Here is a 17,759-nt window from a genome sequence, read left to right as displayed (position 1 = left end):
GATGTAAACAGGATCCATTCCGGAGCCCCATTCGCATCCTGAAGCGAATGCAACCCACATCTGCAGGTGCGCGGGTCGCGATTCACCACTTCTGCGCATGAGCAACATCATTTTGAGCATCTGTGCATGCGGCAAAACCTGAAAATGCTTAACCTGAAGCTATTTCAACATGAGGTATGACTGCACCGCCCTCCATCCATCCATCTCAGGGTGGTTTACAACATAAAAATACAAAATTAAAAAACCCAAAAGATACAAAATGGAACCAATAACACCCCCCCCCCCCAGTTTATCAATGCTCTATTGCAACAACTTCAGGTCTACCTTTGGCAACAATACTGCAGGGAAGAGGCAGAATATCTCCCCTGATCCTCGGTCACTGCTGAATTTGCAACCAAGTTCTACCCTGCATAGCATGAGTGCAAGAAGGTCATTGTACTAAGCAACTGTAAAAACTACAGAGTGGGTGGGGGAAACTCCAGAGGAGTGAAAAGGCTGAGATCAACCTACATCCCCTTTTGAAATGGGTTGCAGAGTCAGTCACACAATCCTATATAGGAACAGGCTTGGTCTCCTTGGCAGGCATTATATTGACACAATGACAAAGCCAGGAGAAAAAACCCCAGAACAGAACAAAGTATTCACTGAGCCAAAGCCACTGCAACACGCCTGCCATTAACACACACATAATCCTGTTTACAAAAAAACCGAAGGCCAGTTACTGAAGCATCTGTAACATCCACCTTACCTGGAGATCTAGTTGATTTTCTCAGTTCTCTCTTCTGGCTAGAAGAGCTTTGAGAACTTGAGCTGGGGGAGCTTGGTCGCTCTGAAGCCCTGGACCTATGTCTGCGGCTCTTAGATCGTAACTGTTTTCTGCTGTGGGGCCCAGGGCTCTTAGATCGTGACCGTTTTCTGCTGTGGGGCCCAGGGCTCCTAGATCGTGACCGTTTTCTGCTGTGGGGCCCAGGGCTCCTAGATCGTGACCGTTTTCTGCTGTGGGGCCCAGGGCTCCTAGATCGTGACCGAGTCTGACTCGAGGCATGGCCAGGGATTGAGTGTTGTGAAGTGTTCAGGTTAGAACTGGTAGAGCATGGAATTGGAATATGTTTTTCCGTCTTGTCGTCTTCATGTCTGCAAAAGGCAGAAAAAACAGGATTTGAATGACTTCTCTTTTTCAAATGTAAAAGGAGAAATCAGATCTGCCAAGATGTTATTTTTGCAAATGGAAATCAACTAGAAATAGGAACTCTCGGGGTTAAAGCTAAAAGCATCAAAAGCCTACAGAATACGGCTGATGGGCCTGCAGCATCCAATAACTAAAGGAACTCAGATGATGGGAACAGAATGCCCAGCTTCATACCAGAAAAGTATGGCTGCCACCTGCACTGGGAATGGCTACCTGCCTGCTAGTGGCTTAGCTGCAGTGCAACCCACAGCTGCTCAGCCAGGTGGCCCCTGGAGCCTTAGAACGAAGACACGAGGGCCTGCAGTCTGAGTTAAGCAGCTCCTACATTTACGGGTCAGTGACAACCAGTAACTTGGGGTGGAAAATATTATCCCGGAGGGTTACTCTCAGGGGACTTACACTGGAACAGGGGTGGGAGGCGGGGTGGCCGGTTGGAATACAGAAAGCTTCCGAAATTCCTGAGGAGCAGTTCCTCTTTCAGCAGTGGGAAAGCCACACCTCCAGTGGAGAAGTGAGGGAAGGGCCAGCCAAGTGAGGAAAGGGCTCAAGGATGCTGCAGAGAGCCCCAGCGCCTCACCTTGCCCGGTTGGCCAGGAGGAACGCATGCCACTTCCGCCGCCCAGGTTGCGCAGACGGGTGAAACGCAAGGAGGGGAGGCGGAGGCTTGGGGTGTTGAAGTTCTTATGTCGGGGGAGAAGCCGAAAGGGGCCACTCCCAGATTCTGTGACTAAGACGGACATGAACTTTGGAGATCTGCACTGTAAATAGTTGGCAGAATAAAACCTGTAAAAGACCGGTTTGGAGTCCTGCCTGGTTACTTGTGAGCAACCACCAGCACGATCTGAAAGGTTACTTTTTCTGCAGAAGTGTTTTTTGTTACATAGTTCCTAAGCAGCAGTGAATCAGTGGTCAACTGCAGATAACTTAACAGTTTTACAGTTTTGAGTTTTCTCTACTAAATACAATGAAAGACCAGAATTAGATCAAAGATCACTTTCCTGGACATCAGAAAATGTCCCAGTGCAGAATGCCCTGATGCAAATTTCCTATTCAAAATGTCTCCAAAAACCCACACCAACGGGGACAAGAGGGAGATTGAGATTAATGCACCCTAATTCTCATTACTGAGTATTCATGTTGAGACTGAAAGGTTACCTCTGTAATGAAGAGCATTCTTCTGGATTCCAGTCAGGATACCTGTTTCAAGAAAAGCCAGCAAAACAGCTGTGTTATTCCTTTGACAAAGTACATGTACTTCATTCCATTATCATTCAGGCAATTTTCTAAAACTGTCAATTATTTCTTTCCCTTTTGTCCAAATTATTGATCTCTTACTACTGATCTTCTGGGGAAGTTTAAAGGTTATTCCATGAAGGTTCCCTGATTCTTTGACCTAGATTTCCAAAAGCTCCCGGGCACGAGATTCCCAGCTCCTCCAAGAACTGGCTTGTCCTGAAGCCACCCCTCATAAAACTCTGCTCATGCTCCACAGGCATCTAAAAGCCACAGAACGCAAAATGAGATGCCTCTGAGCTTCTGCCTTCTTCCCTGGTTCAGCTCCATAATCGGCCTACAGACCACTTATACAAATTCAGGCAAAACACAACCTAGAGCAGGCACCGTTCCTTCAAAGGTGAGCTCCCACAACTTCCTTGGCTGAGGTTTGTGGCAAGGCATGTAAGCAATGGCTCTGCTGCTTTTAGCAAATCCCTGAGGTTGCCACAAATTCTTTGCAGAGCTTTAGCAGAAATGGTCAGAGCTCCAGGTTCTTCAGTGCAGTATATTTATTGTGAGCTATATATATACAAGATGTATGGAAGTGAAAGCTGGACCATCAAGAAGGCTGATCGCCGAAGAATTGATGCTTTTGAATTCTGGTGCTGGAGGAGACTCTTCAGAGTCCCATGGATTGCATGGATTTCCTCTCCATTCTTAAGGAAATCAGCCCTGAGTGCTCACTGGAAGGACAGATCCTGAAGCTGAGGCTCCAATACTTTGGCCACCTCATGAGAAGAGAAGACTCCCTGGAAAAGACCCTGATGTTGGGAAAGATGGCGGGCACAAGGAGAAGGGGATGACAGAGGACGAGATGGTTGGACAGTGTTCTCAAAGCTACAAACATGAGCTTGACCAAACTGCGGGAGGCAGTGGAAGACAGGAGTGCCTGGCATGCTCTGGTCCATGGGGCCACGAAGAGTCAGACACGTCTAAACGACTAAACAACAACATATATATACAAATATCTACAGGCTACAATACACAAACAGTTCATACAGTCAAACAGAGTATCTGGCTGCACCTTAAAGCAAATAGGAAGACCTCTAACTCTTTCTTTCTGACCACACTCCTCTACACCACCACCTTGCTGCTGGACAGGTTGCCCTTTTAAACCGATGACAGCCAATCAACTGACAGCACATTACTGCTGAGTCATTCTGACCCAGCACTTCCATAGAAAGTATTGCAGGCTGATTGCATCAGCCAGTTGCAAAAGCTAGCAAACTGAAGCCTGCAGACTTACTATCTCACACAGCATTCTGTTAATCCCAACACCACTCCTTAAGTCAAGGGCTTGAGACCCAACAATTCTCTTAAGTCCCGAAATTTAGGAGCATCCAAACATTTTGTATATAAATCTGCCACATTACATCTTGTGTTACAATGCTGTACTATTCTTTCCAAAGCATTTTTACATTACCATATCTTATCGCAATATGTTTACTTTTGCTCTTGAAGTTCTGTTGGTTGGCAAACTGTTGTGCTGCCATGTTATCACCAAGAACAGTGACTGGCATTTCAGAAGGTATTCCTGGTTCTTTTGTTAGGCAAGCAAAACACTCTATTTGTGGCACACATTCGCTTATGGCCAAGTACTCAGCTTCACAAGTACTTGTGGCAACAAATGTTTGTTTCTGGGATTTCCACTGAACCAAGGCATTTCCAATATACCGTATTTTTTGCCCTATAAGGTGCACCGGCCCATAGGGCGCACCTAGTTTTTTTGGGGGGGGGGTTAAAGAAAAAAAATTATTTTCCCCCCAGGTGCCGGGCTGGGGCAGGGGAAGCCTGAGCTTCCCCGACCCCAGAACAGGCTGCTATCCGCAAGCCTGGGGAGCCTGGTGGGAACTCCTGCAGGCTCACCAAGCTTGCGGACAGCTTCCTGAAGCCTGGAGAGCTCAGATATCCCCAGGCCTATGGATATCTGCCCGAAGCCCGGGGCGCACTACTCAGCGCGGTAACTCCCGCGAGCTCCCCAGGCTTGCGGATAGCTTCCTGAAGCCTGAAGAGCGAGAGGGGTTGGTCTGCACCGACCCCTCTCGCTCTGCAGGCTTCAGCAAAAGCCTGCATTCACCCCATAGGACGCACACACATTTCCCCTTCATTTTTGGAGGGGGAAAAGTGTGTCCTATAGGGCGAAAAATACAGTATATAGCATAACCAGTGGTAGACTTTCCATTTTCACTATCTCCCCAGCTGGCATCAGCATATGCATACACTTGGTGGTCATATCCTGTATTCAGCACCAGTTTGTAATCTTTTGTGCCTTTCAGATACCGTATTTTTCGCTCTATAACACGCATCTGACCATAACACGCACATATTTTTAGAGGAGGAAAACAAGAAAAAAATATTCTGAACGAAACAGTGGGTGCATGATTTTTATGGTTCATGGTGTGGCCACAGACATGTGATCTGATGGTGAGTTTGGGGTAGCCCAATGCAAAAATCCTGAGGATCCACGTGGATCCGTGCTTTGTAACCACGTTTTAAGTGGGGAGGGAAGGGAAAGCACTCAAGGGACAAGGAACACGCGTGGAGAAGGAGCTTTTCAGCGAGCTGAGTGGGGAGGAGGGAGGGAAAGAGCACTGTTGCTTTAAAGGTATACTTAAGGTACTTGCCCTGTGCCTGGGTTTTTTTCCATTTAACAGTTTGCAGCCTTTTCCTTCCGCTCCTTGTTTTGAGGCAGAATAGATTTGAGCAAGTGAGGAGGACTTGGATTGCAGGGGATTCACCATTAGCTGTGTAAAAGCGCTCCTCCTTGTAGCCTGAGTGATAAGCAGCCACCAGCAGCAATAGAATGGAGCACAAAAAAGTGGTAGGGGCACTAGGACCCAGACAATGCTCGAATCTATCCTGCCTGAAAACAAGTTGCTCCCTCCCAGCGGATCAGCTGAGACGCGGGGATTTGCGAAGTTTTCCCCTCTCCCTCATCCCCAGCCTTTTTTTTTTAACTTCCTGGTTTTCACTGCGTGGCTCAGAGCTCGAGGTTGGTTTTATTTTGCTGCTGGTTGCTTAAATTTTATCTTTCCTGCCGTCCCTCTGCAGCCTCATTGCTCTGTTTAGAGAGCGCACGGACCTTTGCTAGCGTCTGTCCCTCCTCCCGTGTAAGAGGCTGCTGCCCGCTTTGCTGCCATGGCTTTCCTTCCCTCCCTCCTCCCCGGCTCCAGGTCGCTTTAAAGCAAGCAAAGCAAGAGCCTCGTAGAGTGTGTAAGCAGCTCCCGCTTTGCTTGACTGACGGCAGCCATGGCTCCGATCCGTGCATTCACTCCTTAACACGCACAGGCATTTTCCCTTACTTTCTAGGAGCAAAAAAGTGCGTGTTTTGGAGCGAAAACTACGGTACCTTAGGATTCTTTTAAGTGCTACCCAATCTCTCTGAGCCGGGTCTCCACTTCTTTGGCTTAACATGTGCACTACCAATGTCGGGTCTCATCCAGCAACTTAAATATAAGAGAACCTAACAAAGAATGATACGCTGTTGCATTCTCACATTTTTATCCTTCTGGTTCATTTTTGTACTGTTTAGTTATGGGAGTGTCAACCTCATTTGCCTTCTCCATTCCATATGTCTTCAGTAACTTTTTGATATTGTCCTTCTGATTTAGAGAGTAGACGCCCTCTTCATTTCTCTGAATCTCTACTCCTAAGTAATTTTGAATCTCACTGTGATGGGATAATGAGCTGCTTGTGCGTAAAAGCTTGATCCCGCTGGGGTTTGGCCGGTCATCCAAACCCAGGCACTAACGGAGCCCCCAAAAGCATGACTCCGTCAGTCGCTGGTAGAATCTGACAGTGGGCGTCTACGGAATTTACGCCAACATAAAAGCTGTTTGACGGACATGCGCTTTCGTGACTCTCTGCGTGACAGTTTCCGGCGAAGGGAGGGAATTCCTAAAGGGGGTCTAGTTACCTCTTCACTATTCTCACTAGAAGCGTCTGAGAGCCTCCCCTCCGCTGTAACTCCTGCACTCCCCCTGCTGGTTCCTGCTTCTGCTGCAGAGTCTCTCCTACTCTGCTGGAGCCTGTCCAGCACCTCTAACTCCGATGGCAGTTCCCTGACATCCACCTCCCCCCCAGGCCCCCCTTCACCCCCTCCCGCCTCCTCTCCCACTGGCGGTGAGGGCGGAAAGCCCCTGAAAGAGCAATCCTCGTCATCAGAGGATTCAAACACTTCTAGCCACGGCGTCCCGTCTCTCTCCCCGTCTTCTTCTTCTTCGTCGGAGGCAGCTTCCTCACCCACCCCTGACTCTGGGAACCCTTCAAACTCTCCCTCCTCATCGGTGGTCCCAAAGTGTTCCCTTCTAAATCGTGCCACGGGTTGCGGTTTTCTTGGGAAACGCTGATGAAATGTTTCTATTAAGATCTCGTCATTCACTACCTCTGCTGGCACCCAAGTGTTTTCCGACTCTACTTCCCCCTCCCATTCTACCAGATATTCCACCTGATTCCCCTTCCACCTGGAATCAATGATTCCTGCCACGTTCATGTCGCGCTCTCTCTCTTCTATCACGAGCGTTTGGGTGGCCTCTCTCTCACGCTCCCCCCACTCACGTCCCTCTCGGTACGGCGACAGTAATGACCTGTGAAATACTGGGTGTAATTTCATGTGACTGGGCAGTCTGAGTTTGAATGCTACTGGGTTGACCTGCTGTATGACCTCAAAGGGTCCCAATTTCTTGGGTCTCAATTTCTTACTCCCACCCTTGAACGGTAGTCCTTGGGTGGACAACCACACTCGGTCTCCCACCCTTATGATTTCACCTTCCCTCCTATTTCTGTCTGCTTGCTTCTTATATTCTTCCTTGGCTCTCTCTAAGTTAAGTTGAAGCTGACGGTGGATCGCTTCCATCTCTTCAAAAAAATGTTCCGCTGCCGGCACGCTCCACCTCTCCCCCCCCTCTCCTGGGAATGCCCGGGGATGGCACCCATAGTTTGCCAGGAAAGGACTCATCCCTGTGGACACATTCTCCGCGTTGTTGTAGGCAAATTCGGCCAGCGGTAGCTTATCTACCCAATCATTTTCTCTGTCCTTTACATAACACCTCAGGTATTGTTGCAAAATGCCGTTTGCCCTTTCCGCTTGCCCATTAGTTTCTGGGTGTCGGGCAGTGGAGAAATTGAGTTCTACTTGCAGTAAGCTCATAAGTTTCCTCCAGAACCTGGAAGTAAATTGTTTGCCTCTGTCACTGACCACCCTCAAGGGGGCGCCATGCAACCTGAAAATATGCTCTACAAACAACTTGGCGGTCTCCTCCGCTGTAACCGCATGTGAACAGGCTACAAAATGACACATTTTGGTTAATAGATCTACCACCACCATGACAGCTGTTTTGCCTTTGGATTTTGGCAGGTCCGTCATAAAATCTATGGATACTGCCTCCCAAGGCCTTTCTGGCGTGGGTAAGGGTTGTAATAGCCCCGCTGGCGCCACCCTCTCTCCTTTTGCTCGCTGACACCTGTCGCAACCCCTAACATATTCCCGCACGTCCTCCCTCACCTTGGGCCACCAAAACTCCCTGGTAACCAACCACATGGTTTTGTGCTGTCCAAAATGTCCCGCTGTGGGGCTGTCATGCAACTGCTTGAGTACTCTGCCCCTCAGTTCCCCATCTGGTATGTACAGTGCCCCTTTGTAATACAACGCCCCGTTCTTTTCTTCAAATCCCCCTGTGTTCTCTTCTGTCCTCCTGAGTTCTCTGAGTTTCTCTTGGGCGTATTCATCGTTCTCCGTACCTTCCATCAGTTCCCTTTGCCCCACCAATGCCGCCCCACACACCCAGCGGTCTTCGGAGATTACATGCCTTGCCTCAGGCGCTCCCTCCCCCTCTAAGTACTCAGGTTTCCTGGAAAGGGCATCCGCTCTCACGTTCTCTGAACCTGGCACGTAACGAATCTCAAAGTGGAATTTGGAGAACTCCTGGGCCCATCGCACTTGTCTCTGGTTCAGGACACGGGCTGTTCTCCAATATTCCAGATTTTTGTGGTCAGTTCGGACTTGAACCTTGTGTTGCGCCCCAATCAGCAAGTGCCGCCATTTCCGGAATGCTTCATGAATGGCGAGCAGTTCTCTGTCGTACACTGTGTAGTTCCTCTCGGATTTGTTCAATTTCCGCGAAAAGAATGCACACGGTCTCCATTCCGACGTATCCTTTCCCGGCTGGAGAAGCACGGCCCCCACTGCTCGGTCTGACGCGTCAGTCTCCACTCTCATTGGTTGTTGTAGATCCACGTGCAGAAGCTGTTCTTCCGACGCAAACGCCTGCTTTAGGCGTTCGAACGCCCGCTGCGCTTCTTCCGTCCAAACAAATTTCTTTTTGCTACTAAGACAATCTGTGATGGGCGCGGTCAAATGGGCAAAGTTTTTGATGAACTTCCTATAGAAGTTTCCGAACCCCAGGAACCTTTGCACGTCCTTCTTGGTCTTTGGTGTTTTCCATTCCAGTACCGCTTGAACCTTGCTGGGATCCATGGCCAATCCCTTGTCAGACAACCGGTACCCCAGGAATTCCACCTCCCTAGTATGAAACTGACACTTCTCCAGTTTCACCCACAGCCGGTTTTCTCGCAGTTTGCTCAGTACCTCTCTTACATCTCGCACATGCTGCTCCTCATTCTCTGAGTACACCAGGACGTCATCTAAGAACGCTACGCAGTTCTTGTAGAGCAATGGCCCCAGGACGTGATTCATGAATGATTGAAAACAGGCGGAGCCTCCTTGTAATCCGAAAGGCATAACGAGGTACTCAAACGCCCCCAAGGGGGTGAACATAGTGGTCTTCCACTCATCCCCCTTCCTCACACGTATCAAGTTATATGCCCCCCTAAGGTCCAGCTTGGTAAAAATCTTCCCTTTTCTCACCTGTGTCAGAATGTCATCAATTCTAGGCATAGGGAAAGTCACTGGTTCTGACACTGCATTCAGGGACCTGAAATCACACACAAGTCTGGGCTTGCCCGTGTATTTTTGGCCACAAAGAACACTGGACTGCCCCCCACCGCTCGTGACTCTCTGATGAAACCTCTCTTGAGATTCTTGTCAATGAACTCCCTTAACTCCTGCATCTCACTGTCTGACATTGCATACAGCTTCCCCACTGGCAATTGTGCTCCTGGGAGTAAGGTAATTTGACAGTCAAAGGGTCTGTGCGGGGGCAATTTATCCGCTTCCTTTTCGCTGAATACGTCAATCAAGTCAGCGTATTGTGGTGGCACCTTCCCCTTGTCCATCACTTCCACCCCTGCTAGAGTGGCCCTGCTGCCTGCCTGGGCCTCTCCCTCCTTGCAGTGTTCTAGGCAATGTGCTGATCCAAAGGAAACCACGCGCTGATGCCAGCCTACTAGCGGATCATGTAGTGCCAGCCAGCTCATTCCCAAGATAATAGGGGCTCCTCCCAGGGTGGCTACGTTAAACGCTATCAGTTCTGTGTGCCGTGCCACCCTCATTATCATTGGTACAGTCTGTTGGCTCACTTCTCCTCCCAACAGCTCCCTCCCATCAATCGTGGTAACCTGCAAAGGCTTACTTAATGGGATAGTCTGTATCTGGTGCTCAGCTGCAAACTCCTTACTCATGAAATTACATGAGCTACCTGAGTCCAATAGCGCTCTTATCTTTAGTGGGTGTCCGTTTGCCAGTTCCAGCAACACCTCTATCACAAGTGCTGGTCTTGGGGGTTCCGGCGTGGGCACGTTCACTACTCCCTGGCCTGGCTGCTGTGCCCCGATGTTGGCAACCAGGCGTTGGCTTTTACTTGCTCCTTCATTTCATCCTCCTCCTTCCCCCCAACAGTTCCTGCCATCCCTTGCCATTCCTTCCTTTGCGGACAGACTCTGGCAAAGTGACCTGGCTGTTGGCAGAGATAGCATCTCTTGCCGCTCTTTCCCTCCTTCTTCCGCCCTTCACTGGTGTTTGAAACTGTGCGCACGCGCGCTGCTCCAAGTTCCATCGGCTCTGCTGGCGGGAAAGGCTGCTCCGGAATCTCTGGAATGCGGAAGTCCTTCCAACGTTCCCCCTTTCCTTCCCGCTTTTCCAAAGCTCTAGCCTCCTGGCGTGCTCCTATGGACAGCGCTGATTTAGTCAGCTGGTCCATAGACTCCGCCCTAGGCGCCCGGGAAAGTTCATCTTTCACTGCCGGAGAGAGACCTTCTTCAAATAGCATTTGAATAGGTTCACTAGCAAGGTTCCACCCCAGTCTATGAATCAGCATGGTGAACTCAGTCCAGTACTCACGTACAGATCGGCTCCCCTGTTTACAAGCCATCAACTCCCTGCGCACCATCCCCTGCTCAATCTCGCTGGAAAACATCAAGTCCATGGCGCGAAAAAACTTCATTGTGTCCTTTAAGATTTCATTATTGGCTGCCATCAGGGGGCGAACCCAGTCCCTCGCCCCTCCCTCTAGATGGCCAATCACGTACGCCACTCTAGAGTTCTCATCGGGGAAGTCATCAAACAGTAGATTGAGAGCATATTGCATCTCTGTTCTAAAGGCTTGATAGTTCCTGGGATTCCCCCCAAATTTCTGCACCAATCCAGGCACCCTTCTGGCAAGTGGGGTGGTTTTCCCCTTATCTGCATCTTGAGCCCTCCTCTCCTCCAGCCTCGCCGTTTGCAGTGCGAGCTGGACCTCCAACGCCCTGTACCTTTCTTCCAGGCTTGGATCTGCTCCAGCTCCAGCTGCCCCGGTTCCTGCTGGTTCACTCATGATGCCCTCTGCTTGCACAAACAGCTTTCGGAGACTGTCAGATTGCTGTGATGGGATAATGAGCTGCTTGTGCGTAAAAGCTTGATCCCGCTGGGGTTTGGCCGGTCATCCAAACCCAGGCACTAACGGAGCCCCCAAAAGCATGACTCCGTCAGTCGCTGGTAGAATCTGACAGTGGGCGTCTACGGAATTTACGCCAACATAAAAGCTGTTTGACGGACATGCGCTTTCGTGACTCTCTGCGTGACAGTTTCCGGCGAAGGGAGGGAATTCCTAAAGGGGGTCTAGTTACCTCTTCACTATTCTCACTAGAAGCGTCTGAGAGCCTCCCCTCCGCTGTAACTCCTGCACTCCCCCTGCTGGTTCCTGCTTCTGCTGCAGAGTCTCTCCTACTCTGCTGGAGCCTGTCCAGCACCTCTAACTCCGATGGCAGTTCCCTGACACTCACCCAAATACTTCAGTGTGTATTTGTTAGCTAGGTTGTTCATAAACCAAGACATTTGCTTTTGTGCAGTTGTTATTAGATCTCATCAACATACAAAAGTAAATAACAAATGCTTCCTTGCACCATTGTTGTATATAAACAGTAATCAGCCAGGCTTTGTTTGAATCCCATCTTTTTCAAAGCTGTGTCTATGCATTCATGACATAGATGTGCACTTTGGTGTAAACCATATAGTGCCCTTTGCAGCTTTAACATCATGGTGTCTTTTTCCAGCTCATAACCTGGTATTTGCCGTCAATACACCGATTGCGGTCAACAGGGGCATTTAAATATGCTGAGGCAACATCAAAATGATTAACTTTCAACCCCCTCAGACTTGACATTGCTAAAACTGATTTTACTGTTTCAGCCTTTGCTGATAGGGGAAACACTTCATCATAATATATCTTTTTCCTTTGCATAAAGTCTCTTGCAATCATCCTGGCTTTCCTTTGACAACTATGATCAGCCAGCTTATTCACTTTAAAAAACCACTTACAACTTTTTACCTTCAGGCAATTCTGTAGGTACAAACACATTGTTTGACAATAATAATAATTATAATAATTTTTATTTATACCCCGCCCACCCCAGCCAAGGCCGGGCTCAGGGTGGCTAACAAGCAATAATAAAAACAAGTTGAATGAATACAACTTAAAAACAACATTAAAATACAACATTAAAATATTGAAACATTGAAATATTAAAATGCAGCCTCATCACAGGAGGAGAAAGGAAAGAGGGGGAGAGGAAAAGGAAAGAGGGGGAGAGGATCAAATTGGCTCCAAGCCAAAGGCCAGGCAGAACAACTCTGTCTTACAGGCCCTGCGGAAAAGAAATCAGATCCTGCAGGGACCTGGTCTCATGAGGCAGAGTGTTCCACCAGGCCGGAGCCAGTGTTGAAAAGGCCCTGGCTCTGGTTGAGGCTAATCTAACTTCCTTAGGGCCCGGGACCACTAGGGTGTTGCTATTTATGGACCCTGAGGCTCTCCGTGGGGCATACAGGGCGAGGCGGTCCCGTGGGTACGAGGGTCCTAAGCCATTTAGCAGAGAGTTATACTCTGCCTTCATTGCCTTTAACTACGCCTCTTTCTCTAGAGTAGGTGACTCTAGCACTTCTTCAAAGTTTTCTGGGTCAGTTACATAAACCTGGTTTATGGTGACTGGGAACCCATAACGGACCAGAGGTTGACCTTTATTACTGCTTTCAGACCCCCTTGGTTCATTAATCTCCCGCGCTGGGCTACCTTCAGGACTGCTTTTGGGGTGGATTGACTCTGGAGATTTACCTCCTCCTGTCCCGGTTGCACTTTCTTTTTCCCCCTGCTCCATGTGAGCAGCTGGAGAAAAATGCTCAGTCTCTACCCGTTCCCTTTCAATTTCCCTGGGAATGCTGCCAATTCTTAGCTTTGTTTCAATTGCCTTATCAGGTATGCTCGGCAGTAAAACTTTTTCTGGCAGTTGGTTTGCATGTATCTTGCGCCAATTTCTCTGCTCATTAAAGCTGGCTGACCGACTATAACTCAAAATATTTTTATCATCTTCAAACCTATAGGCTTTCGTTCTGCTTTCATACCCAAGAAATAGCAACTGCTATGGCCTTTTCCCACCATTTCTCCAGGGTTTTTTACAGGTATGTCAACCCATTCCTTTGTCCCAAAAATTCTCAAATGTTGCAAATCTTGTAGGGCATGTCGTCTAATACCCTTGACCACAAACAATTTCCAATATAATTGGCTGTCTTAATACTCTCAGCCCAATATTTAATTAAGAAGATTTGCATCTGCTAACAATGCTTTCATTAGTGCCTGCAAGACACCTTCCCTACGCTCTGCTACTCCATTCTCCTGAGGAGTTGCCACGTTGGTAAGCCTATTTTTAATCCCTTGAGATCGCAACCAGTTTCTTAGGGAGCTTGCCATAAATTCTCCTCCCCTGTCTGTCTGAAAAGAGCACATCTTTTGGCCAAGCTGCCTTTCTACCCTTCTTACCCAGAACTTCAAAGTTTGGGCAACTTCAGACTTTTGCTTTAGTGAGTAGACCCAGCAGAACCTAGAATAGTCATCCACTAGGATTAAAAAATACTCGTTAAGGGAGACAGTTGGTGGGAAAGGACCAGCTACATCAGCATTTCTCTCTGGCTTGTTCTTGCTACAAGGCAAGCCCTGCTTTTAACCTTCTTGCAAATATTGCAGTCTAAGTAATTATCACAACTTTTAATGTTTTTCATCCCCCCACACAACTCCAAAGTTTTGTTCAGCACCTTAAAGCTAGCATGAGACAGACGCCTGTGCAGGAGATGAATACACATATTGTGGGTTGAGCCATTTTGCACATTTGCAACCTTAGACTCACACCGCAATACATACATATTAGTTCTAAGGTTAGAATTTGCCAACACTGCCCCATTTTGCTTTGTATGGCTCTCATCTCCCACGAAGGTTACTTCAAAGCGTACTTTTGCCAACTTAGGGATACTCAGGAGATTGTTTTGCAAACTAGGCACACACAACACATTCCTGAATGTGGGAACACTATCTCCCCCTTACAGATCACATTAGCTTTCTGGCCTGTAGCAAGACTTACATGCTTTTCGTTCAAAGCCCTAGCATCAGTCAGCAATGCTTTTATTTTACAAAAAGTTTGAGAAGCTCCACTGTCCGGAACCCACAGCTCTTCATTTTCTTGGCCATCTGCAGACACCCAAGCGTAGATTCTCTCTGCTGCCTCCTGTGCTTCTGCTGTTTTCTCGGGCAGTCCCGAAGCAGATGTCCACTGGACTCAGCGCAAAAACACCTTTTTACTTTGTTGACCACTGGCTGGTCTGCAGCAGCTCCTCCTGACTGTTTCTCCGGCACCCGACACCTCTGCTCTTCCTGGCTGTTGTTCCCTCTGGGATGCTCCGACAGCTGGCCTGAGGTCGTCTTTCACTCTGCATGTCTGTTCTCCTCTGCATACAACCATCCGGTAACGTATTCCAGAGTCAGCTTATCATTCTCTACCAATTCGAGGGAATTTACCAGCATATCATAGCTGTTGTCAAGGGAACTCAGGACCATAAAGACTTTGTCCTCTTCCCCCATAAGCTTCCCTCTTAAGGCTAGCTCCTGGAAACAGCCTGTTAGGAATTTTAGGTCGTTTACCAGAGTCACCCATTTTTTCCCGCCACCGGTACATTCTCCTGGTCAGTGTTATCAGAGAGCCAGCTGTCTCTCACACATGGACAGCCCTCAGCACATTCTACACCTCACTTGTCATCACCTTATCTGCTATGTAGACTAGCTGGCTGTCATCCACTCCAAGGATGATCGTAGCCAAGGCTTTCTCATCCTTTTCTAGCTGAGCCTCTGCTTGTGCCAGCTTTTCATCGTCATCCTCATGCTCCTCAGGGGGCTAGGGTAGTTCTTCCGCCACTTTCCACAGGCCCTCACGCTTGAGGAAATGTTGCATGCGGACCGACCAGGTGCTGTAGTTCGTGGCCGTCAGCTTCTCCAGCAACATGCCAGCTCTGGACTGCTCCATACCTGCACCTCACCTCCAACTCCCCACAGCTAGATAACTGCTACCTGTACTCTTGCGCAGCGGAAGCATGCTGGGCCCATAACCCTGTCGTGAATTCGTCGTGGTGCTTTAGCAGAAATGCTCAGAGCTCCAGGTTCTTCAGTGCAGTATATTTATTGTGAGATATATACACACAAATATTTACAGGCTATAATACACGAGCAGTTCATACAATCAAACACAGTAGCTGGCTGCACCTTAAGGTAAATAGGAAGACCTCTAACTCTATCTGACTACACACCTCTACACCACCACCTTACTGCTGGACAGGTTTCCCTTTTAAACCGATGACAGCCAATCAGCTGACAGCACATTACTGCTGAGTCATTCTGACCCAGCAATTCCATAGAAAGTGTTGCAAGCTGGTTGCATCAGCTAGCAAACTCAAGCCAGCAGACTTAATATCTCACACAGCATTCTGTGAATCCTGACAGAGGTATCCAGGAAGTCATTTCCAAACCATTTCAAATCCTCAATCTACTCCCAATAAATTAAAATGAAAGGCCTTACTGTTGGCGTAGCTCATCACATTTCTTGAAGTGTGAAATACTGCCCACGTGCAGATTCCAGCCCTAGAGGGAGGGAGGGAAGAAATCAGCATGAGAACACAAAAAAGCCTGGATGCTAGAGGAGAACAATGTGCCACCTAGTCCAGCATCCCTTCTCCTGCAGCAGTCAGACAGATGCTTCCGAGAAACCCACAGAAGGGCCCTCCTCTGCTGCTGCTTCTTCTCCCAGCAGAAACTTTTTTAAAAAATAATAATCACAGCATATTCATTTTTTAATAAAAATAAAACACTAAGTTCCACTTAGTGATATGCCCCAAACTCACTGATGTGACTTCGGTCTATAAAACTGCAAATCTGGTCATTAAAGGTCATGAGAGTCCGTGGCAGTGTTCAAAACTAGCCAGAGGCCAAGCACATCTTGCACTTCGCTATCAGAAACTTACAACCAAGTGGAGATGCCTGGGTGCCATAGTCCTCATAGCTTAAGATCTTCTTGAAAGCCAGAGGAAAATACACTCATCCTGGGCTCAATACAACCGTGTGTACTTTTTTTCTGCAGAACAAAGAACTCACCATCATACTTGAGCATTCTATTTTACACAGAGAACACACGTGTGGAAGTACTGTTGGTGACACAGCATGATAATCGTTCATCATTGATGGGGGTGGAGATCCTGAAGACTGAGGCATCAATGAAGCCGCAGGTGTTGTTGCGGGTTGAGCTGCTGACGGTACACCAGGTCCTGCTGAAGGAAGGCATGATTCTGTTATGCAACACAGATGGATGCCAACGAAATTCCAGGAGAGAGGGTGCCAAGGGCAAAGGCCACCGCGGAGCTTGCTCCTACTGGATATCCCCTTCCCACCCCCCCCCACCCCAAAGATCATTTCCCATCAACTACTCTGCGCAGGGGACAGTAAGCAAATAATGCATCAGGGTCTGATCCAGCTGAACCCCTCCCATCCTCCAGGGCCATTCTGAAGAGCCACTCTGGTATAGTGGTTAGTGTGTCGGACACAGACCTGGGGGACCAGATTTGGCTGGAGGTTTCCTGGAGCTTCCTGCTTCTGCAGATGACGCTAAAGAGGGGGAGAAAAAGCAAGCGGCTCATTATTATTATTAACAATAGTATTAAATTGGTATACCGCCCTCCATCCATCCATCTCAGGGCGGTTCACAACATAGAAATACAAGATTAAAAAACCCAAAACATACAAAATAGAAACAAGAACAAAATGGAACCAATACCACCATCCCCTTGCAACAAAGGTCTACCCTGCATAGCATGAGTGCAAGAAGATCATTGTACTAAGCAACTGTAAAAAATACCAAGTGGGTGGGGGAAACTCCAGAGGAGTGAAAAGTCTGAGATCAACCAACATCCCCTTTTGAAATGGGTTGCAGAGTCATTCACACAATCCTATATAGGAACAAGCTTGGTCTCCTTGGCAGGCATTATATTGACACAATGACAAAGCCAGGAGAAAAACCCCCAGAACAGAACAAACTATTCACTGAGCCAAAGCCACAGCAACACGCCTGCCATTATCACACACATAATCCTGCTTACAAAAAACCAAAGGCCAGTTAATGAAGCATCTGTAACATCCATCTTACCTGGAGATTCAGTTGATTTTCCCGGTTCTCTCTTCTGACTAGAAGAGCTTTGAGAACTTGAGCTGGGGGAGCTTGGTCGCTCTGAAGACCTGGACCTACGTCTGTAGTTCCTAGATTGTGACCGAGTCTGACTCGAGGCATGGCCAGATATTGAGTGTTGTGAAGTGTTCAGGTTAGAACTGGTAGAGCATGGCATTGGAATATGTTTTTCCTTCTTGTCACCTTCATGTCTGCAAGAGGCAGAAAAAACATGATTTGAATGACTTCTCTTTTTCAAATGTAAAAGGAGAAATCAGATCTGCCAAAATCTTATTTTTGCAAACAGAAATAGAAAAGCTAGAAGTAGGAATTCTCAGGGTTGAAGCTAAAAGCATCAAAAGCCTACAGAATATGGCTGATGAGCGAGCAGCAT

The 17,759-nt window shown here is 48.1% G+C and overlaps 1 protein-coding gene and 1 long non-coding RNA gene across 6 annotated transcripts in view; one reads left to right on the top strand and one right to left on the bottom strand.

Annotated features, from left to right (window-relative positions):
* The window catches only part of LOC310853040, a 484,331-nt gene that overhangs the window by 353,708 nt on the left and 112,864 nt on the right, over positions 1–17,759 (top strand). The window lies entirely within an intron of this gene.
* LOC310852992 (zinc finger protein 638-like) overlaps positions 1–17,759 on the bottom strand; it is a 57,606-nt gene that overhangs the window by 21,899 nt on the left and 17,948 nt on the right. The window contains exons 10-15 of one of the 5 annotated variants that reach the window (XM_083757104.1): positions 17,348–17,577; positions 16,753–16,809; positions 16,303–16,472; positions 15,310–15,792; positions 2,345–2,948; positions 749–1,134 (exon numbers count right to left, since the gene is read on the bottom strand). In XM_083757104.1, coding sequence (XP_083613230.1) covers positions 15,727–15,792; positions 16,303–16,472; positions 16,753–16,809; positions 17,348–17,577 — 523 coding nt within the window. In that variant the 3' untranslated portion in view covers positions 749–1,134; positions 2,345–2,948; positions 15,310–15,726. Of the gene's footprint in view, positions 1–748; positions 1,135–2,344; positions 2,949–15,309; positions 15,793–16,172; positions 16,283–16,302; positions 16,476–16,752; positions 16,810–17,347; positions 17,578–17,759 lie in introns of those variants that run through there. The other 4 variants (XM_083757101.1, XM_083757100.1, XM_083757103.1 and 1 more) reach the window with 4 other exon arrangements.

Source organism: Podarcis gaigeae (assembly GCF_964106915.1).
Source record: "Podarcis gaigeae genome assembly, chromosome: 9".
In the NCBI taxonomy this organism is placed as follows: domain Eukaryota; kingdom Metazoa; phylum Chordata; class Lepidosauria; order Squamata; family Lacertidae; genus Podarcis; species Podarcis gaigeae.
The sequence above is the reverse complement of the archived record's forward strand: the minus strand, read 5'-3'. Positions and strand labels throughout refer to the sequence as shown.